The sequence below is a fragment of the Engystomops pustulosus genome, chromosome 4 (genome assembly GCF_040894005.1).
Source record: "Engystomops pustulosus chromosome 4, aEngPut4.maternal, whole genome shotgun sequence".
Classification (NCBI taxonomy): Eukaryota; Metazoa; Chordata; class Amphibia; order Anura; family Leptodactylidae; genus Engystomops; species Engystomops pustulosus.
Window position 1 is genome coordinate 192,360,167 of NC_092414.1, and position 21,631 is coordinate 192,381,797.

Consider the following 21,631-nt stretch of genomic DNA (forward strand, 5'->3'; position numbering starts at 1 on the left):
CAGCCCCTGCCCCCCCAGTATATAGCCAGCAGCCCCTGCCCCCCCAGTATATAGCCAGCAGCCCCTGCCCCCTAGTATATAGCCAGCAGCCGAGTATATACATATACTCGAGTACAAGCCGAGTTTTTCAGCACAAAAAAAATGTGCTGAAAACCCCTAACTCTGTTTATACTCTAGTCTATATATATATATAAAAAAAAAAACCCACAGGTCCTCTCCTGTCTTCTAATGCTCCGGATCTGGGTCCCTGCACACTGCGTCGGACACACCATGAAGTCAGCCACTTGCTTACCTCATAGTGGGGCGGTGTACACACTATGATGTCGGCAAACGGCTGATGTCATGCTGTGACTGTGTGGGGTCCCAAAGACTGAGCTGGAGCTTCAGAAGATAGAAGAGAACCTGCAGGGGGCTTTGGAAAGGAGAGTACAGAGGGTTTTTTCCCCAGTATTAGCAGAGTTATGTTTTTTGCTCACTAAGGCCTTAAGTTTGCATTCTCCAAGGATACCCTGGGGTTTACCATAGTCCTGCTGTTTATATTTTGGGTGTCCCTGGATACGACCATAAACTCCTGATTTTGGTCAGGCAGATTCCTCTTTTTGTACTTCAGGGGCAGGAGGCAGAGAGCACATCCTGCCCAGGGGCGGATTACTTTCCGGCCATGTATAAAATTTGTTACCTGACAAACAGCAAAATCTGGCACCATAGATGTGGTTTCATTTTGAGATGCTCAAATATAGATGCCTTTATCCATTTGTACAAAGCTCTGACATGACTTATGCTAAGAGAAGAAAAGACACAATGATTTAATTGAAATGTTTATTTTAAATAATTAAAAAAAAAAATTTACATGTACACAAGTCTGGGTTATATTCTAGTCATCCCATAAAGTGTTAATGCCTCACGTTCTCTAAAGGATTTAAAGGAGCACCCTGATATTTTGTATCCGTCATGTGAACGTTCCCCCCTCCCACAGGCACAACTTAGAATTATTAATTTAAAGGCCCCATTTAAAATATTGATCCCCCCCCCCCGTTCCTCAAGATCTGTTAATGCCAAGGGAATTAGCTCCTCCTCATTGTCTACACAGTGTAAGCAGCTTTTCCGTAGGGCTGGCTAGACCTAGTAATGTAGCCTCTTTGCAGTGATCACACGTCAAGGATGGGCCATTAATATTAAGCTCAGACAAACTCCAAGTCTGGTCTTGAATAAAACCAAATATAAAAAACTAAAACAAATTACAGGTCACCGACTAAAACAGTAGATGAGCCTTGAGAGATTCATATTCCCGAGCTAAGACGACTACTTGGTTTTGAAGACATTCTGAAGAACGTCACATTTTAATCATAGAGCCAAGGATACACAGTGCATGCTGGGTAACGGTAGGAAGACCTATAGCACGAGGTATTTTATTTCTATAGGGAATTTAATATTAACCCTGTCAAAAAAGTTGTTGACCTCTTCTTCATCTTGTAATATTACCACAATGTTTGATGGGGTAGACTATTAAAATAGGTGACAAACTACAGGTCCCAATTAAGTTATTGACTTAGCATTTAACCCTTACGATTCCTCGCTTAGCCTCTCCCTCACGTCCAGCGGTAGGGTCTCCATTAGAGCATGCTCCACTATAAAACCAGACTTTTTCAGATTGTTACACGACCCAAGTTCTGGAGGCAACGTATCAATCTTGTTCCCTTTTAATTCCAGTCTTACTAAGGAGACAAGTGCCCCAATTTTGGGTGACAGAATCGTCAATTTATTCTGTCCCAACTTCAAAGTCTTAAGCTTTTGGCAGAAAAATAGCTCATTGGGGAGGTCCTCTAAGAAGTTCCCTGTCAAAGACAAGAACTGCAACATCTGCAAAACTCCTACTTCTGGTGGCAGCTCTCGGATTTCATTGTAAGAGAGGTCAAGGTGGCGGAGTTTGGTACAAAGGAAAAGTTGAGGTGGCAATACAAGGATTTTGTTGCGATTTAAGCACAGTTCTTCGAGACCCTTCAGTTTGCGGATATGCTCAGGAATGTAGGCAATCTGGTTGTGCCACAATCGTAGAACACTTAGTTTACGGCAATGCTGCAAACTTATAATTTCCTCTATAGTGTGAAGGCTATTCTCCTTTAAGTCCAACATCTGTAGATTGGTGAGACTGAAGACAGCATGAGGTATCCGCTCTAGATCACACCGAATCAGCTCTAGATCCTTCAGCAACGAGAGTCTTTTCAAGGCATTGAGTGTAATAAGCTTGGTTCCATCATTGTGAATACTCAGCTTCTGTAAATGGCTAGACACATCTGCAACCGTCTGAGGCACTTTGGAAAGATTGCTCTTCATGACAAGAATCTTAAGACTTTTTAACTCCCTCAAGCTTTCAAGGGTAGCATTTTTTGAGACATCTTGAGAAAGGTAGCCAAACAAATGCAGCTCCTCAAGGGCTCGGAGACCAAAAATCCACAGTGGAATCTCTTTTATGTCGTCAAACTTAATTTGAAGAACCCTAAGATGGTCTCGGAGGTAGGTCAGAGAAGCATGTTGGATTTTAGCTGGGCAGTTAAACAAAGACAACTCTTCCAACCTGACTAGCTTGGACACCAATGGAGGGATAAGCGCTTCAGTGAGCATCTCTAGTTTAAGAGACTCTGTCTCAGTCACCTCAAACACAGTGTCTGGCAATCCTGGCAGTTTGAAGAGATGAAGTTCCAGTCGGCCTTCTGGTGTATGCTGAAGTTTCTGCCTCAATTTATCTGCTGGCCATTCATGGTTAAGATTGAGCTGCCTCAGACGACTTTCACTGACCTCGGACAGGAAGACAGCAAATCTTTTAGAGTAGAGGGAATCGTATTGATCCACTAAATGAAGTACAAACGCAAAATCATTTTTCACGTCAGGGATATCGCCGATCCCGGTTTCTTCGCGCACTGATCTGAATGAGTACTCTTTTAACGGACGACGAAAGAGCCAATAGAGTGTATAGAAACAGGTCAAACCATAAACTCCTAAAAAGCACAGGTAACTGATGGCCAGCTTGGAGAAGAGGTGGGCTTTAGTATGGTTGCAGCAAAAACTGTTGTATCCAGTCATGTCCTCGGTGTGTACGCTGCATGGGACAATAAAGTGTATTTGGCCCACCAAGGCGGCATTATACACTGTTATTAGAAGAAATTTGCATACTTTCAGTATCGTTTGACGCATGTACATGGAATACAGAATATCTCCTTCCTCAACATGAATCCGGAATTTCTTGACCTTCTCAAATAAGGCCTTGGCTTGTTCTCCTTCCTTTTTGTCCAGGACACTAGCTGAAGGAGTCTCAGCCACAAGTTTCTCTGGAACTGGAAGATCAGCGGTTACAGGGCTTTTTTCGTCAAAGTTTGGCTTTGAAAGGTCCCTCTCAACTGCTTTCTCCTGTGTAGTCTCACCAGAAACCTCGGAGAGCGCTCGGGTTGTCCATGGGGAATCAAAGCACTTGCCCAAAATGGAGATGAAGTGCTCAATTTTGGAGCTTGTGCCAGGAAACTTGAACCAGAAGTTTCCACAAATGATGAAGATGAGGGTGTGGATGACCACCAGGTATGGGAAGTACTTTGCGTACCAGTGAAGGGCAGTTTCATAGCACATTTGGTTAATGAAGCTGTACTGCTGAAGGTCCAGGTTATTCCGCAGTCCGCTCATCTCACGCGGAGTACTGGAAGAAGGTGCTGGAGAAGAGGTGGGAATGGCCAAGTCTTCCTCGGTAGCATTTGTGTCCCTTGTGTTTTGGGTGTACTCTTTGCAGGTAATTTCAGAAACATAGTCAGCCGAGGTGTGGTTTGGCAGACAAATGATTTTATCCTGAGTAATCTGTGGATGAAGAGAAAACAAAGTTAGAAGGATTTTCCAATCACTCTGATTATGGAAAGCAGAGGAAGTGATATGAAGGAATGGTGAGGAGTAATTAGGAAGAGTGCAAAGGTTAATGCATAGAAGATGAAAAAAAAAAACACTTACAAGGTTCACGCATGAAGGAAGATCAATGTGGAAAAATACATAAAGCAGCATTAAGAGGAAACATCAACACTTTTACAAGGTCCATTAAGGGAGGCTATGACTCGAGCTCCATCCAACAAAGAAGCATCGACATTAACTATATATTACAACTCTAACATACTATATGTCGAAGAAGCAGCATCCTACTGTGTAAGTTATCAAGAGATCCAACAATCTGTGGTGCTCACTGGACCATTTAAAGAGACTAATATGCTCGGAGCATGTAGTAGGTCATGTCTTTAAACAAGGGTCATGTTTTGACCATCAAAACTCTAGTGCAATATTAGGGGGTGCAGCCTTATCTAATATTGGGTAGAAGAATAGGTTTAAGTTCTGTGTTAGCTGTTAAGGAGTTAATCTGCCCTGAAAAGAGCCAAAGTGGCACACTGCCCAGGCCTCCCCCGCCCCATTAAAGTCAAATGTGCACCAAAACACAATAAATTAAAAATGCTATTCCCACACAAAACAGGTCAACATATCATTAGGAGAGCTTTCTACACAAAATCATACATTGAACTGAATTTTGAATTCTATGTAGTATGTGGATATGCTCCTTTAAGTGGCAGCTACAGGATCCCAGAACTTAAAGAGGACCTGTCAGGTCGATTTGGAACTCTAAACCACTATAGGTCGACTTGTATGAGGGCTGTACATGTCCTAGATGAGAGTCCGATGAGGCATATCAGACTCACATCTCACGGCAGCGCCTCCTCTGGCGATGAGATAGTGCCCGGCTTCATTACCAACGAAGCTTGTGCAGTGAAGCCGGGGTGTACTATGCCATTATGTGATTTGATACACCAAACCATAAGGACCTGTGGGTGCTTAGGTGTCCCAAATCGTCATGACAGGATCCCTTTAATTTGGAATTTTTTTCTCAAATACAGCTAGTGGCAGTAGCTTCTTTTAGCTAAAAATGGTTTCCCTCAAATCCCCATAAAATCAGAGTTATAAACTTGCCTTGTATTCAGGGGTATCTTTGACTGAGTCAAGATGAGCGTGGCCTCCTGCTGCTGATTCCAGCAGCTTCTCCCCATGCAGCAGGAGTAATGCCATATGACCAGGGTGACATCATCCCAGGTCCTCTAGCCTGATAACATTACACAAACTGTACATCATGCATATATCTGATCACATGAAATCACAGCATGCCTGCACAGACTTTTACTCCTCTCCTTTTTATGTGCTCAGATATATAATAATAATAAAATAATTATTTTTATTTATTATTACTCCTCTCCATTTCATGTGCTCAGATATATGCATGGTGTACAGTTTTCGAATGTTAGGAGGCTAGAGGACCTGCAATGATGTCACCCTGGTCACATGGTATTACTGCTGCATGCTGAGAAAGCATGGGGAGGATCTGCTGAACTGAGCCACAGCAGGTCACACCCCCCTTGACCCACTGTAGATATCCCTGGACACCAGGTAAAATTATAAAGTACATTATATGGGTATCTGAGAGGAACAATTTTAAGCAGAAGGGTGACAGTTACTAGGACTCTATAGGAACCTGTCACTAGCTATTTTTGTGAAAAATGTGGTTCCCTTTAAAGGGAATTAAAAGGATTGCTTAGAGGTTGATAAACATGGCTGCATAGAGGTGAATAGAGCAGAGTTGCAATAACAGCACACACCATGGGATAGGTGTGGCGCTGTTTTTGGAAGAAACACAACACAGTTTTCAACCACTGGACAACCCCCTGATTCCCTTTAAAACCAAATGCTCTGGAGAGGCACAAAACTTCAAACTTTTGGTTCCTGTACATAAATAAATGTATTTTCTTGCTGTCCAGCATTTGGGGAGGCATTATTGTGTCAACATATATAGGTTACCAAAGGAAAGGCGTCTTCTATGGGAAGGTTTCATCCGCATTACGCAGCAGTACTCTAACAGGCAGTACTTGTATTTAACTTTCGGAAAGAGCAGGTCACAGCAGGACCCGGCCTTTCTGCAAGAAGGGATGTGTTCTGGCACCAGAAAGAGACCGAGTAGCCAAGGATAAGACTAAGGAGCCAATTGACAGAACCACCATTACTTTCTCAAAGAGGCATTGGGCCTGAATTATAATGTACAGCATCACAAGGAGGGAAGGAGAAGGTTAACGTCAATGAGATATGCGGTCTGTTATAGAATCTACATATTTGCAGAAACAGAAAGTAAATATCTAAGGAAGACTGAATTATTAGGTGTAATATGTTTAGTGTTCATGGATGACCTACCTGCAGGGTGCATCCGAAGACCCCAATCATGAGCATTGCAATGGTGATGTACTCGGCCAGGACATCCCACCAGGGCTTCAGCACTTTGAAGGCCGGTTGCTGCTCCGTGAACTGCTTGAACTCGGCCACGGGAATCATCTTGACTGTAACTCAGACTGAAGGGAAGGAAAGTATTGTATGAATAACCACACTATACACATTAACCACAGCATCCCCCTTCCCTCCAGTCATAGAATGGACCCGCGCCCGATCTTGTATCTCCGGCCCCATGCAACACACAAGCCTTGTGAAGTACTGTGCTGTATGTTACACGTTATCTGACGCCCTACCCTTATCAGTCACCCACAGACCCTCCACATGCACTGGGTGAACTCCAGCATAGTAAGGGTTTCTGGCAGGACCTTCTGCAAGGAGATCTTCACTTCCATAAGCATATGCACAACATAACAATACACATCAACACCTCATCCATAATTTTGTCTGGTTTTACTGAGGAGGATGCAAACACAACATGAAGGATTTGTGGGACTTACGATCCGGCAGTTATTATGCTATTCATGCATTTTACAACTAAACTTCACATTGACAGCTCAGTGTGAAGAATTACAGTCGACCGTGACCAAGATCATAGGAAGCACCTGCATAATAAAACTTGACAGCCACATCATTATCCACAGTCTGGACTGAGGATACCAAATGCAAACACTAGAGATTTAAGCAGATCATCCAGTTATCCTGGAGCTTTGTTGGCGTTCTCTTTCTGTCTGCAAAGAGCTCCCCCTAGAGGCGGCTGCAGATAAACACAACTTTGTCTGGAGGCAGCCTGCAATAATAACAATGGTGCCGCTCAATGGGGGTCATTTACTAAGGGCCCGATTCGCGTTTTCCCGACGTGTTACCCGAATATTTCCGATTTGCGCCGATTGTACCTGAATTGCCCTGGGTTTTTGGCGCACGTGATCGGATTGTGGCGCATCGGCGCCGGCATGCGCGCGACGGAAATCGGGGGGGCGTGGCCGAACGGAAACCCGACGTATTCGGAAAAACCGCCGCATTTAAAAACCCGAAAAGTGTCGCTTGCGAAGCGCTTACCTTCACCTGGTCCGAGGTGGTGCATTCCGGCGCGTTCAGAAGATTTTCAGCGCAGCAGCGCAGCAGTGGACGGCGGAGGAACTGCCTTCATAAATCCCGGCCGGACCCGAATCCACCGCAGAGAACGCGCCGCTGGATCGCGAATGGGCCGGGTAAGTAAATGTGCCCCAATATGTTTTTATTAGGACAAATCAAGCGTATGGAATATGAGGAAAATAAATCATTAGGCTATCCTTTATATTTTTCTTTCCTTTGGGGCACGAGCATAGAGGTGCTAAGAGAGCAAATCCATGTTGTACATTTGTGACATACAGTAGCATATGCCGGAATTATCAATAGTAAAACCAATAACTGGCCTGGTTTTCTTGAAATGATGCATGAAGGAAAATACACAATGGTTCCATAGATATATATATTACACACACAAAAGGTTATAGGAAAAGGGGGTGGTGCAAGGGTGTTGGAAGAAGGCCATAAATGTGTAACAGGTGGTGTTGGGTTAGAATCCAAAATGAGCTCACAAAGGCCTTCAAATGTGCATGGAAACTATCTACACCTTAAGGCAAGGTCCACACGTGGTACTCTCAGCCTTCTGCCCAAGAAGAGGACAGAAATCACTTTAAAGAGGAGCCGTCATCAAAGCTCAAAATAGAGGACATACCTCATGTGATCACCACTGCACCTGTTACCAATTAGACATCTTTTTTTATTTCATCCACCACTTCAAAAGATATTGCCTTGGAATCAGCTGATACTAGACAAGGGGGCAGTAACCTTTTATGTTTATACAACACACAGACACACCCCCAGATAAAATGAAATGTTACCACCTACTTGGCTACTATGGAACAACTCACATTGAAACTGGCTTGAAGAGACTCATGTTTGAAAGAAAAACGCCAACGTGGTCAGAGATACAGCAAAAAAAAAAAAATTATATATATATATATAAGGTAAGTCACTTGGTTAAGGGTCCGCATTGTAGCTTGGGATGGGATCATCCTAAGGCGTGAGGTATGCAGAAGGCTTTGATTTGATTTTGGGATTGAAAAACTGTCCAATTTGTACCATCACTATATAGTGTGTGGATTGGGGCACTAGGTGAATTTATTAAACTACTGTGCACCCACAAAAGTTGACGCACAGACAACTATGTCTCTGGCTTTTTCCTACTCATATAATGTTCCAGCTTCTGTTCAAGGATAACGAGGCTTAACATTCTTCTGATACATTTCTTCACTAAAACCTGGAGCGACAGCCAAGGATTAATGTGGACCGCTTCCAGGGCGCCCAGACTACAAGGTAGCGCTACCTCTATTGCATAAGTAATACATCATCATGTTTTTGCATGTCTGAGACTTTAGAAAGTTTCCTTTGGTTTGCCACTAGGGGTGGTACCTGGTGCTTAGGGCATGGGAATGGATAATGTTTTAGTGACCCAGTGATAGGAGGGCACAAGGTTACACATTTTACTTGATAATTGGGCTTTGCCTCTATAGTTGTGTGAAGTTCACTGACGTGGAATCACCATAGTGAGAACTTCACGTGGACAGGATTGTCATCACATTTCTTTAGGTTTTGGTCGCTCCTGATGGTTGACTCCCTGCTTTCTTGTTAACACGCTTTATTATTCTCGATTAACGAGCATGTTTTATTAGAAAGTGCTTTTCCTTTCTAGTCTCCTCCTCCTTTGTTGTGTCTGACAGAGCCGGGTAAAAAGTTATAGAGGGATTAATAATGGAAATGTATCAGAAGTTTCTGAGGTAAAAGTGTTCTAGTTGCCCACAGAAACCAATCAGAGCTCAGTTTTAATTTTATAAACAGTTGTGGGGAAATGAAAGCTGAGCTCCAATTGGCTGCCATGGGCAACGAGAACAATTCTTCCCTCTTATGATAAATTTCCTCCATTGACTTCAGGCACATGGCCGGAAGCTTGCAGCCGTATATACGCCCCCCCCCATAGGCCGGTAATGGGCGCACAGAGAGATACCGTACCCGTGAAAAATATAGGACATGTCCTATCTTTCCCAGTATTATGGCGCAATGCACTACGTATCTCACCCCCTCCTCCTCCCCCGCCGTACACACGTTAGTGTGAATGCCAAAAAGAGTGTGATGGTCAAAAAGTAAAAACACTTAAATATGGACAATAGACTGTAGATTTTACACTCTCTAGTCTCAATATATTACCACATGTAGGATGGTTGGATATCATCCCCACCAGGAGTTTCTGGCTTCTATGCTATAAATGACTTAAGTATGACAGGTGGTAACTTGCCGTACATGGAAGTCTAGGGTAATCGAAACACTAAAATTTCCTCAATTTTATCAATATTGAGTTCAATGTGTGGACCGGTCATATATTTAAATATACAATATAGTTGTGCATGCCTCGCTGTTTATGTGTCGATATTGAGTTTTTATTATTCTCCTATAATTAAAAGGTAAAAACCGAAACCTGTGACGGTGATGAGATCTTTTGTTAAAAAAAAAAACACTTTGATGTGAAATTTTGGCATCATTTGCCACAGGATCCCATGCTCAGCCACCCACTACCCCTCCTCCTCATACAGGGCTAAAATTATTTAATGAAACCTTATAATTAAAAAACGGATGCCAGTTTTTGTTGGTGGAACAAGAATTGTGGTCTAGTTGGCAGAGTACGTCATGGAAGGAAGGATTGGTTGATACCCAACCTGTCCAAATCAAGTTCCCGCCATACACCATTCTGCTGGTTGAAAGCTGATGCTTGAAAAAGATTCGCATTAGAATCGAAACGTCGCTTTTTTATGCCTTGATGATGCACCAATAAAGACTTCTTCATATCCTATTCCTCGGTGCTGTGGCTTCCTCCTTCCAATATTCTGCTGGTTACCACAGATCTCAAACTACTGATCACCTGGGCTGTATTGTATAGTCTCAGAGTAATGTAAACCGGTGAAGACATACATCAGACAAGCTAGCCAATGGTTACTACTGAAGACAACGACAGCAGGTGCAAAACAAGCTTACAAAATACAATGCTTCGATTACAAGGAATATCTAGATAACACTTTAATCCAATTATATAAATGCCATTAAAAATTTTAACCCACAAATTTTTATGAACCCCCAACGTTCTGACTAACGTATGCCATACAAGAAACTGGTCACTGGGAGCCTGTGGCCAAGTGAATATGGGAACATTGCGATAATTTATAATAAGAAGCCAAATTCTAGACTCAGTTTAGAAAACATTGGGCCCATGGGTCAAAGTCTCCATGGAGTGAATTATTATTGTTGCTAAGCTATGGGCAGAGCAATAGATACAATTATGACCATGAAGCATGCATGGTATTTCAATACACAAGGGTAAGGCTTACCGAGTAGGCAATGGTCTGGTGAGGATGTTTTTAGGAGTATTTGATCTCAATCATTTCCCATATATAACCAAAATTCTTCTACACCATTAAGCCTGCAATGGCATCTTGTCACTACAAGGCCAGGGCCTTTTCCACAGTTCCCAGTTTTTGAGGAAATTATCCAAATTTGAGGTCGGTCTAGAAATACCATTTTAGGAATTCAAAAGACTTCAATGTCTAGAGCATTATAATATATACTAGGAAGCCCATATTACGCCAATGATACAAAGATATGGTCTTCCAGATAAACTCTTGGGAATTACAACAAACGCATCACATAAATGACCATATAGCCCTAACAAGGACCGGGATGATAAATCAGTTTTACCGTCTGGTCCTCTGTTGAAGACTTCCTTATTCAATTAGGTAATGATGCTGATGGGAAGTGAATACGTGACTGGGGTCTGTTTACCTCCTCATGACATCTCAGAGGGCTTTCTATTAACTAATCCATTGCCAGAGGTCAATCACATCATAAAGGACACAAATGCTACAAAATGGTTCTTTGTTTTCAGATAGAGATCGTATGCAACTTAGAGGGTTCCTCATTAAGTGCCCTCACCCTTCACCAGTAGTAGAAAGATCAAGCACATTCATACTAGCAGTCCAATAAGGACTGGAAAAGGCTCCATTCCTCCCGTGGTTCTGCTGTAGAAGAACTAAATACTCTGCTCCCTCAAAATGATAGAGGATTGTCTGGGGTCTCGGCAGCAGGACACTTTGGGATCATCCTATAAGATAAAGTTAACTCTGGAATTTCCAGAATGGCAACCAACACTTCTACCTTTAGAGATCCGCTGTCCCTGCCGCCCCCGACTCCTGCTGGGATGCACGACTAGACAAGGAGGAAGGATCTGGCATTTTGGGAAGCACTTTAACAGGACTTTTCAGTCTTTCGGTTCACATTTTATGATTTGCAGACTTGGCTCCTCTAGATATTCCACTCACAAAATTTCTGCCAAACACATTTATACTTAACCACCAAAACCATTCCACATAGTAGGAGACATTCCAGAAGGGAGTAACATTCCCACTTCATACACAGCTGTTCCCCTAACTTAGAATATGGCATGTGGACTGTATAGCACTGAGATGCCCTGAAATGCATGGACCTATGAATGTTATCTTTGGATGCAGAAGACGCCTTTTATTAGAAGAGAAGAAACGCCTCAAGTCCATGGACTACTGATGTCTCATGGCAAAATGTACTTAGTTGATCTACCTACGTAAAATGAGGAAAATCTAGTACTGTACACCGTATACACAAAACAAGCCCCTATACTCTATAAAATACACCTCCCAACATGATCCATGATAATACAAATCTATTATACATAGAGCACTACGACTCCTAACACAGCCACTGGACATGCCCATAATACATCTGTATTGTATATATGCTATACATACACTACTAACTATAATACACTGTATACTATGCACTACAACCCCCCTGGATATTGTACTTACCACATTATACAGTCTGCTGAGTAATAGGTGCACCCTGTCCGGCAGTGCAACTCTTGGCCATGACGAGGCTGGAGGTGGCTATGCTCAGGATACGTACTGTCCCAGGAAGTAGAGGGACCTGCTATAGTAGTCTGTTCTATAGTTTCCTATACCATTCTCCTCCTGCCGGGCTGTAGGTTGGGCTGAGCCTGGCTGGGAGGCTTGCGTGTAACCTGAGAGCTTTAATAGGTCTGACGTTTAAAGAGACAATGCTCGCTTTCAGAGTATTAAGGAAAGGCACACAACTGCGTTCATACACATCTGTCTGCATTTTACGAGTCAATTTATAGAAAAATCTTTAACCCTTATTAACCCTCGTTCCCTCCATCTGTGTAGTTTGTATGTACCACAGGCTTGAACAAAGCTAAAGAATGGAGGACACTATAGGAGCCTTTAGAGAAAAATTACATTCACCAAATAACCGTACACCAATAGAACAGAGAAATTTGTAGAACAGATTTTCAAATTCTTGTAATATAATGCCATTTAATACAATGTGGGAGGAACCAAGATGTCACCTGGCATTCGATTTACAAGTAGTCAACAAATGTTAACATACACTCGACATGGTTACAAAAAGTGCTCTATGGAGGACGGCCACAGAATAGTGTCCACAGTGTAATGCAACAGGATACACCGCACAATTTTACTGACTAGGGTTCCACATTAAAGGGGCTGTTGAGCATAACACTATACGTAGTACAGTGGCTGATCTAGGTATTGCACCTCAGTCTCATTCACTTCAATGGGACAGTGTTGTGATAAGGTCACATGACGTCATGGGCCAGCGAAGTGGTGGGTTATTGCAGCAGGCAATTTGTGGGGTTCTGGTTTTAGGACACGTAGCTTATCCTAAACATGTGAGGCAAGATTAAGAGGGGTTTGCCAAACTGCATGATGGCCCTGAAAAAGTTGATGCCAAAAAAAAAAAAAGTTTTTCCAACTTTTCGACTAACTGCATACATTACCGATTTTGGTGTGCAATAAAGGGAATGTAAACTATGGGGTTTTTTTTTACCCTGCGCTAAAATTGTCTTTTCTTTTACATTGAAGTCAATGGGAGAGTGAAAACTTCCATCAAGTCCTCATCAGCGTGAAGTTTCCATGTAGAATTCCCTCAACCTAAAGATGTGGGGGAAAAAAAGCATGTGGAAAATCCACATAAAAAGCCCGACACAAAATAGACAAATCCCCTTGGAAAAAAAAGCACATACAAATGGTGCATGTTGGATGTGAGTGACAATCAAAAGTATTCACAAATTATAGGTGCTGTCTGACCACTGAGACATTTACATTCACGAAGATTGACTATTCCAAACTTGATGTATAGGTTGTCCCAAAACACTATCAATATTGGTAGCAATATTGGGGATCCCCACCATTGGCAAGCTCAGCTATGCTCCGCCATCCCTCCCTGAGCTATGCTCCGCCATCCCTCCCTGAGCTATGCTCCGCCATCCCTCCCTGAGCTATGCTCCCCCATCCCTCCCAGAGCTATGCTCCCCCATCCCTCCCAGAGCTATGCTCCCCCATCCCTCCCAGAGCTATGCTCCCCCATCCCTCCCAGAGCTATGCTCCCCCATCCCTCCCACAGCTATGCTCCCCCATCCCTCCCACAGCTATGCTCCCCCATCCCTCCCACAGCTATGCTCCCCCATCCCTCCCACAGCTATGCTCCCCCATCCCTCCCACAGCTATGCTCCCCCATCCCTCCCACAGCTATGCTCCCCCATCCCTCCCACAGCTATGCTCCCCCATCCCTCCCACAGCTATGCTCCCCCATCCCTCCCACAGCTATGCTCCCCCATCCCTCCCACAGCTATGCTCCCCCATCCCTCCCACAGCTATGCTCCCCCATCCCTCCCACAGCTATGCTCCCCCATCCCTCCCACAGCTATGCTCCCCCCTATCCACAGCTGAGGGACAAAAGTATGTTCTGCGCGTCTTCATAGCGTTGAATGGAAAAACTGAGACCCCCCTCGTCCTTGGCAATGGTCAGAGTGTTTGAGGGCAGTCCATGTTATTTTTGACTCTACCCCTTTGGCTATATTGCTATGTGGGTGCTATGGGGAGGGAAGTGTCCCATTTAGAAGTCTATACATCACATCCGTAAAGGTGGAGAGGTGTAAGTGATCCATATATGATGCGCGACATCCCCTTCATTACAGACCTGAACGTTAGCACTAATGTCATCCCGTGCCTCTGGCCCTTTAGGCCGCACCCTCATGATTATAACCTACATAATACGGAAAACAGATTAAATATAATTATATTATGGTTTTGGAATCTGGAAGTATTTTTAATTCCGCAAGTAGATGGGCACAACCCAAGCCTTAAGGTCAACACCGGGTGTCACGTCTGCCTTACTAGCTTGTCATTTTTAAAGGGGAAATGACACTTTCAGCATTAGACTGTTTGTAGATTAATAGTAGAGGCCGCTACGACCCTGGAGATACCAAGAAACCCAATATCACAAGAGGGGAGGGAGGCAGCAGGGATGTGATAATAGTAGAGACCAGGGACCTGCCATACACTGGAGATTCCTCCAACAATGGGGACAGATCGCCAGCCCCCATACACATTAGGGGGTTTTGGCGACCCCTCACCTCAAACAAACCTAGAGGAGATGAGCAGGACACAGACTGGTTTTGTTTAGCCAAGACTTGTGTGACAGTGTTTGCTATAGGCGTCTGCCCTGCAGGATAACTTTCTGTATTGTATAGCCAGGTGTTTGCTTTATGCTTGTATTGAATATTATGTGTTGTTTAATGTTAGATGGTTACAATGTTGGCAGCCCGGGAATGGGAACACTTCCAGGTCCTACTGTAACAGGTGTCCATTGACCTAAACTTACTGTACCCCAGGCATCTAATGAGCTAGTTTGGGGGGGGGGGGAGGGGGGTCATTCGACACACTGCTGCAAAAATACAACTGTTTGTGAATGCAGTCTATGCTGGCCCCACTACTTACTCACATCTAGATGAAGCAGGGAGGGCCTTAAAGTTGTGTTGTTTAGTGTTGGGAATGCCCACCTGTCTACTTACAGTCAATGCTGTAACAGGAGCGTAGCGATGGAGGAGTAAGCATTAGTTTATGTTTTCACAGCCCCTACCCGCAGGCTGGTTTTCTAGATTTTGCTAAGCCCGAACAACCCCTTTAATAGAAATCTACTATCAAAATCAAGTTTGAAATACCAGGAACACTTACCCATAATACCAGGCTGTGGTAATCAACTTATATTTACAGCACAGAGGGGCTCTGGCACTGCCCCTCAGTGCCATTTTGGCTCAGTCGCATAATTTTAATGTGATGCAGTGTAACAGCCTATGAAGCTAGAACACAGAGGAGCTTTTGTAACGCCAATCCTTTCTGAGTCATAAGTATAAAAGTTGATTTTAGAAGGAAGGAGGCCATGGATAACAAATATAGGAAGATTACCACAGTCACGGTGCCTGGATCTATGAGTAAGTGTCCCTGGTTTATCATGATGGATTTGGGTGGTAGATTTCTTTTAACCCCTTCACACTCTGCGCCATATATGTACGGTGCAGAGGTGTGGGCTGTATGAAGAGGGCTTACGGAGTGAGCCCTCTTCAGACAAAGGAGGAGTTTGCAGCATATTGTAGCAAACACCTACCGCTAATACCCACGGTTGGTGCTAGCACTGATCGTGGGTATCAACCCTGCCGATGCCACGAGTGGCATTTAAAACAGCAGCGTGTGGGCATCGCCATCTTTGTTGCGATTGTTGCTCCCCGGAACGTCATCATTTAAAGAAAGCAGCCATGTTTTTCATACTCCGAACAACCCCTTTAACTTTGGGTATGGCCCCTTTAGGATCAACCCAGAATGAATGATTTTAATTTTCCTATTCTGCTCCAAACCCACAGGGAACCTGTGCTTGTGTTTTTTTACTAGGGTTTGGGTAAGGATCAATTGAGAATTTCTGACAGAGTGCACACACCAATACAAAAGAAAAACTGATCCACTTTCAAACACTGGACTACCCCTTTAAATTGCGCCACTATTTGCAGCCCTTTCCCTATGGTGATGTCATGGTGTAGTGTGCGGCACTGATTCATCACATGAGTGTGTACGGGTGTGACCGGTAATGGGCACGGAATATAAATTGCAGGAATGACTGAATTCTTTACTCTTGTCGCCCACATAATGTGTATTCCCAGTAGCTGCCGGGAGATGACTGGTTACATATTGACTCTCCCTCTCGCGGTCTCCTTTCCTACCACAGGACAGGATTACTTGTGGCGCCAAAGTGGCCGCAGGAGCAAAAAGCACTGAAAACTGCATGAACAGTGACCGATAAACCCTACATGTGAGCACTCCCCTCCCTCAGCTAGAGATTAGTCATTGTATTGAGCGCTCAGTGTGAGGTATTGTTCTCTCTTATCAGCTCTATCCCGGACTCCCTACTGTGACCAATAAAGGAGAAAAATGTCCACTTAGGCTTCATGGTTGTCCATTAATAGGTCTTCAGAGATTCATACGGAAAGCGTCCGGATATCTGCCATTGTATTCACTCCTGTATCCAGCCGTTGTCCTCTGTTATCAGCCAGTTTGCATTCTAATAACCCTATGTAAAGATTATGCATAGAGAACCTTTCCCAATGTAAATGTAAGCACACTCTTTAGCCAGAGATAACTGTATAGTACATCATTTTGCATAATAAATGCAGAACTATTTATGTGTACAGTAAGGCGGCACTTTGGTGCGGCATGATCTGTCACCGCTGCATCTCTATGGCTGGTGGAAACAAAACAGCACTCCCTGTGGGCATGGAGAGATACTGCAGGAACCTTGTATAAACACATGCAGATGCATTAGGATTAATGGAGTTTCTTTGGTAATTGTATAAAATGTACAGATATAGCCACACATTATAGTCTCCGGTCAGATGTGTAGGACCACAAAAGGTCATGCGGTGCACCCAATATATTTCGACTTCAGTCTACACGTGTTACAACCCACATATAAATGATGCACCATTAGATTTTAAGGGTCATGGTTACCACAGTATTACTATTTGGAGTAATGGAGTCATGCTGGGGAAAGGTTATTTCTATTCTATTCTAGCCCAGGGCCCAAGCCCCACCTAGACCACTTTCCAAATGTTATGCTAAGAGGGACCATCTCATATGAAACCCTCGTACATCTGTTCCTGCTTTCAATACACATGTACACAAGAGACCTTTCAGGACCTTTGAAGGTCCTCCAACAGTCCTGAAACCACAGATTGAAAGCAGGCAGAAGCAACGGATCCCCCATTCCGTAGGAAGTGACTTCCAGACTTGTAGGGACTATTCAGATAGTCCAGGGCCCGTGGTGGTCTTAATTCACCCTTGTTTAGGACACTGTTGTTAATGCAGACATACAGAAAAAAGCTTTTGCAACTTATGTATTAGGCCACTTCATAATAATCTTTATATAGCGCCATCAAATACCGTAGTGTTTTACAGATTAGAGGCCACTCATACACAAGTGAGTGGTTTGATGCATCCAAATCACATCAAACTCGTCCGGCCCAAATGCCAGTCAGTTCAATTCCGGTTGCTCATCGTTCTGGTCGGACTTACGCTACAAGTTTAGACAGCCTGCGAGTTGGAGAGTTTAGTATCTGAATCTTTTTAGATAATATCACTGCAGCAGATTAAACTGTAGCAAACCCTCAACTGTGAGAAGTATTAAGCCTGTACAGATGTTCTGAATAAGAAGGTTACTATTCGTGACAGCAACCAGAGATCTTATAACTAGAACAAAGTGTTTTAGAAACCTGCAGAATTCTGCGTTGTACCACTTTTTTATTCTTCCCCTGCAGCGGTTCATTACATATCAGGACGAGATAGATAGATGAAAGGCACGGCCTGTCCCAGCATGTTATCCCAGGTCTTACAGCAGAAGTGATGTAGTGAAGCGTGCAGGAGCCCTTGTTTACTTATGTAATGCATTACGCTTACACATTAACCCTTCCCATACAATGGGAAACACAGTGGAATCTATGGGAATGATGTGGTTCATGGCCAAGTGCTAGACCAATAACCAGAGATGACGCATTCTGGCGTGTGATGCCCGACAAGTGTTGGCTACAACTTGCCCATATTTTCTTCAACTATTAATTCAGCAAATCTTGTGCCAAGTCACTGGAAACAAACACTCCCTTCTTTGACTACTTATAAGGTGTTAATTCGGGAGACACCTGCAGGTTTTGGCGACTAGTCACAAATTCTGGGACTCCTATGGCAGATCCCAGGACAGAAGCCGCACTGTGAGATTTGTGCGGTTTAGTATAATTGTGTTTATATGTCTGCAGGAAGTTTGTAGATTGTTTAGACTCTTAGGTAAGATATTTACATAGGAACATGGGTGACACGCAACGCCGGAGCAACTAGGAAACACAGGGACTTCTAGTAAAGAGGCGACAAAGGACCAACAAAAAGCCCAAGAACATATTTTCTTTTCTATGGGTGCCGCAGCTGTGGAAGTGCTCTACTTGCAAAACTACAAATCCCACCGTACTCTAGCTAGGAGTTGTAGTTGCTTGTAATAGCTGGTGGGGCACAGGTACAGTATCCACTCGGCTATTAAGGTGCCCATAAAAGTGAGATGCATGAGAGCCAAAACTAGTCAGTGGAACTATCACACTATCTAATGGGCAAGGGGTAGGGGTGAGGGGTCATGACCCTTTCCAGAATACGACTGCGGAAAGTAGGATGAGGTATAGATCAAGAACGGACACTACCTTTGTGTTGGCTGCACAACTACAACATATGGCTGGATAAACTGTTTGGCCACCAATCATAGCAATGGCTATTTGTAGGTGCGTCAATCCAGCAATACGTTCAGGTCGTACTGACGAATCCGAATTTTGGATCCACTCTGTACCAAAGCGCAGAATACTCCAGTGCTGTGATCACAAGTCATCACTAGAAATAGTCAATAAGAAACCTTACAGGGGAAAACTAAAGCCCTGTTCACACATTGCACATGAACAAGTCAAGCACAGCAGGAGGGAGCTACTACCAATCGTAGATGTGTTTAGAATTGACATAATCTGGAACGAGCACCATGAGATTTGCCGGTAAACAATGCTAAATAATAAAGTTGGTCATCCTCAAAGGCAAACGCATCAGCAATCAGGACAAGCTTTGCTCCGATGAGCTTGAATTGCATTTGTACACCCAATTCAAAACGCAATGTGTGAACACAGCCTAAGCTGTGCAGATCCAGCAGGGAATGCAAGGGGACATCAGCCAGCAGAAGTATGAATGTAGCAGATCACTACACAAAGAATAAAATATATTAACAAAGTTGCTACATTTTTTACTTGGATTAATTCTATTTGTAAAGCAAGTTCTAGATGTTAAATAACATTGTGTTAAATGAGGGAATAGGCTTTATGACATTATATAAAGTTTTTCTCAGACATGTAAGGAGAAATGCATCCAGTATTACCAGCCGTGTGTATGGTTGATATACTGGGCTCTACTCTTACCATATTACACCCAGCTCCTCTACTGTGTGTTGTATTACTACTAACGCATCACACCAATCTACTGTTACTATTCAGCTATACTATCACTACTGCATCATATCAAACGACTATTACTACTACATCATAACCACCTCATATCTCTCCATTACTTCTTACCGCAGCATCATACCACACATTATTACTCCTCTGTCCACCTCGTAGCTACACATTTGTAACCCTCCACCCTATTACATCCCACCTTGCTCATCCATTGCCCTTCCCTGCTCTGTTACAAGCACTTATCTGTCCATAGCTCCTTCTCTGCTCTTACTACTACTCCATACCTATACTCCAGTTTTACATTCAAACATTGTTACTCCACTGTCCACCTCGTACCTACACATTTGTACTCCTCCGCCCTATTACTCCCCACTATGCCCATCCATTGTTACTTCCCTGCTCTGTTACAGCCACTCATCTGTCCATTACTCCTTCTCCGCTCATACTACTAGTACTTACTACTACTCAATAGCCATAGTCCAGTTTTACATTCAAACATTATTACTCCTCTGCTACATCACTACCTCATACTCATCCATCTTTACTCCTCTACTATTACAGAAACATTACTACAGGTTTGTTATATTACAAGAACTTAATTAACTTTTATGAAACTAATACATAAATTATATTACTTAGCTTCAATGCTAACAACACAGGTAGTCTGCAAAATTAGTACTAATATTACTTCTCCATTACACTATTAATACCATGTTACTCCTAATACTCCATTACTAATACCTCTGCAGATCTATTCCTGCTTCATCCACGGTAGCTCTCTGTACACCACTACTTCGCCATTACTAATGCACGCTGGGAGTTGTACTCCTGCTCAGTTCACATGCACATCAGAAGCTACAATGCACTGGAGAGTGCTGATTCCACAGGAAAAAGTTACACACACGAGAGGTGCTCCGGTGTGTATGACTAAAAGTAATAATAAAAACTTCCCCCAGGTCTCTAAATGGCACTTACCAGATTCGGTTCTAAGTTAGAACAATCGCATAGAACTGCGCTTCATCTCCTGGCGGCCCGCACCATGCTGCTGCTGGCGGAGGGGGATCCTGTCCCGGGATCTCGTGTCCTGCTCCAGACTGAGCGCAAACTGAGGAGCAGGAGTGAGACAGGGCGGGGCCGACACCGGCTCCACACCTACAGAGGGATTAGTGAGGGCAGCGGCAGGCTGTCTATGCGCTGTGAGGAGAGGGGCAGGCTGTCTATGTACAGCTGTGAGGAGAGAGGCAGGCTGTCTATGTACAGCTGTGAGGAGAGGGGCAGGCTGTCTATGTACAGCTGTGAGGAGAGGGGCAGGCTGTCTATGTACAGCTGTGAGGAGAGGGGCAGGCTGTCTATGTACAGCTGTGAGGAGAGGGTCAGGCTGTCTATGTACAGCTGTGAGGAGAGGGGCAGGCTGTCTATGTGCAGCTGTGAGGAGAGGGGCAGGCTGTCTATGTGCAGCTGTGAGGAGAGGGGCAGGCTGTCTATGTACAGCTGTGAGGAGAGGGGCAGGCTGTCTATGTACAGCTGTGAGGAGAGGAGCAGGCTGTCTATGTACAGGTGTGAGGAGAGGGACAGGCTGTCTATGTACAGCTGTGAGGAGAGGGGCAGGCTGTCTATGTACAGCTGTGAGGAGAGGGGCAGGCTGTCTATGTACAGCTGTGAGGAGAGGGGCAGGCTGTCTATGTACAGCTGTGAGGAGAGGGGCAGGCTGTCTATGTACAGCTGTGAGGAGAGAGGCAGGCTGTCTATGTACAGCTGTGAGGAGAGGGGCAGGCTGTCTATGTACAGCTGTGAGGAGAGGAGCAGGCTGTCTATGTACAGGTGTGAGGA

At 44.0% G+C, this 21,631-nt stretch overlaps 1 protein-coding gene and 1 non-coding gene across 4 annotated transcripts; both read right to left on the reverse strand.

The window, feature by feature from the left end:
• Positions 1-832: 832 nt before the first annotated feature.
• Positions 833-20,987, reverse strand: LRRC8E (leucine rich repeat containing 8 VRAC subunit E). Of its 3 annotated transcripts, none has more exons than XM_072149114.1 (3): positions 20,777-20,987; positions 6,253-6,407; positions 833-3,840 (listed from the first exon to the last, which is right to left on the reverse strand). In XM_072149114.1, the coding sequence occupies exons 2-3, from the start codon at positions 6,388-6,390 to the stop codon at positions 1,564-1,566; spliced, it is 2,415 nt and encodes an 804-aa protein (XP_072005215.1). In that variant the 5' UTR covers positions 6,391-6,407; positions 20,777-20,987; the 3' UTR covers positions 833-1,563. The 3 variants fall into 3 exon arrangements, with proteins under 3 accessions (XP_072005215.1, XP_072005217.1, XP_072005216.1); XM_072149116.1 differs by lacking the exon at positions 20,777-20,987 and adding an exon at positions 20,543-20,704; XM_072149115.1 differs by lacking the exon at positions 20,777-20,987 and adding an exon at positions 12,216-12,360.
• Positions 5,932-6,061, reverse strand: LOC140129332 (small nucleolar RNA SNORA35). The gene has a single exon (XR_011855525.1). It is a non-coding gene; the product is annotated as a small nucleolar RNA SNORA35 (small nucleolar RNA).
• Positions 20,988-21,631: the final 644 nt, after the last annotated feature.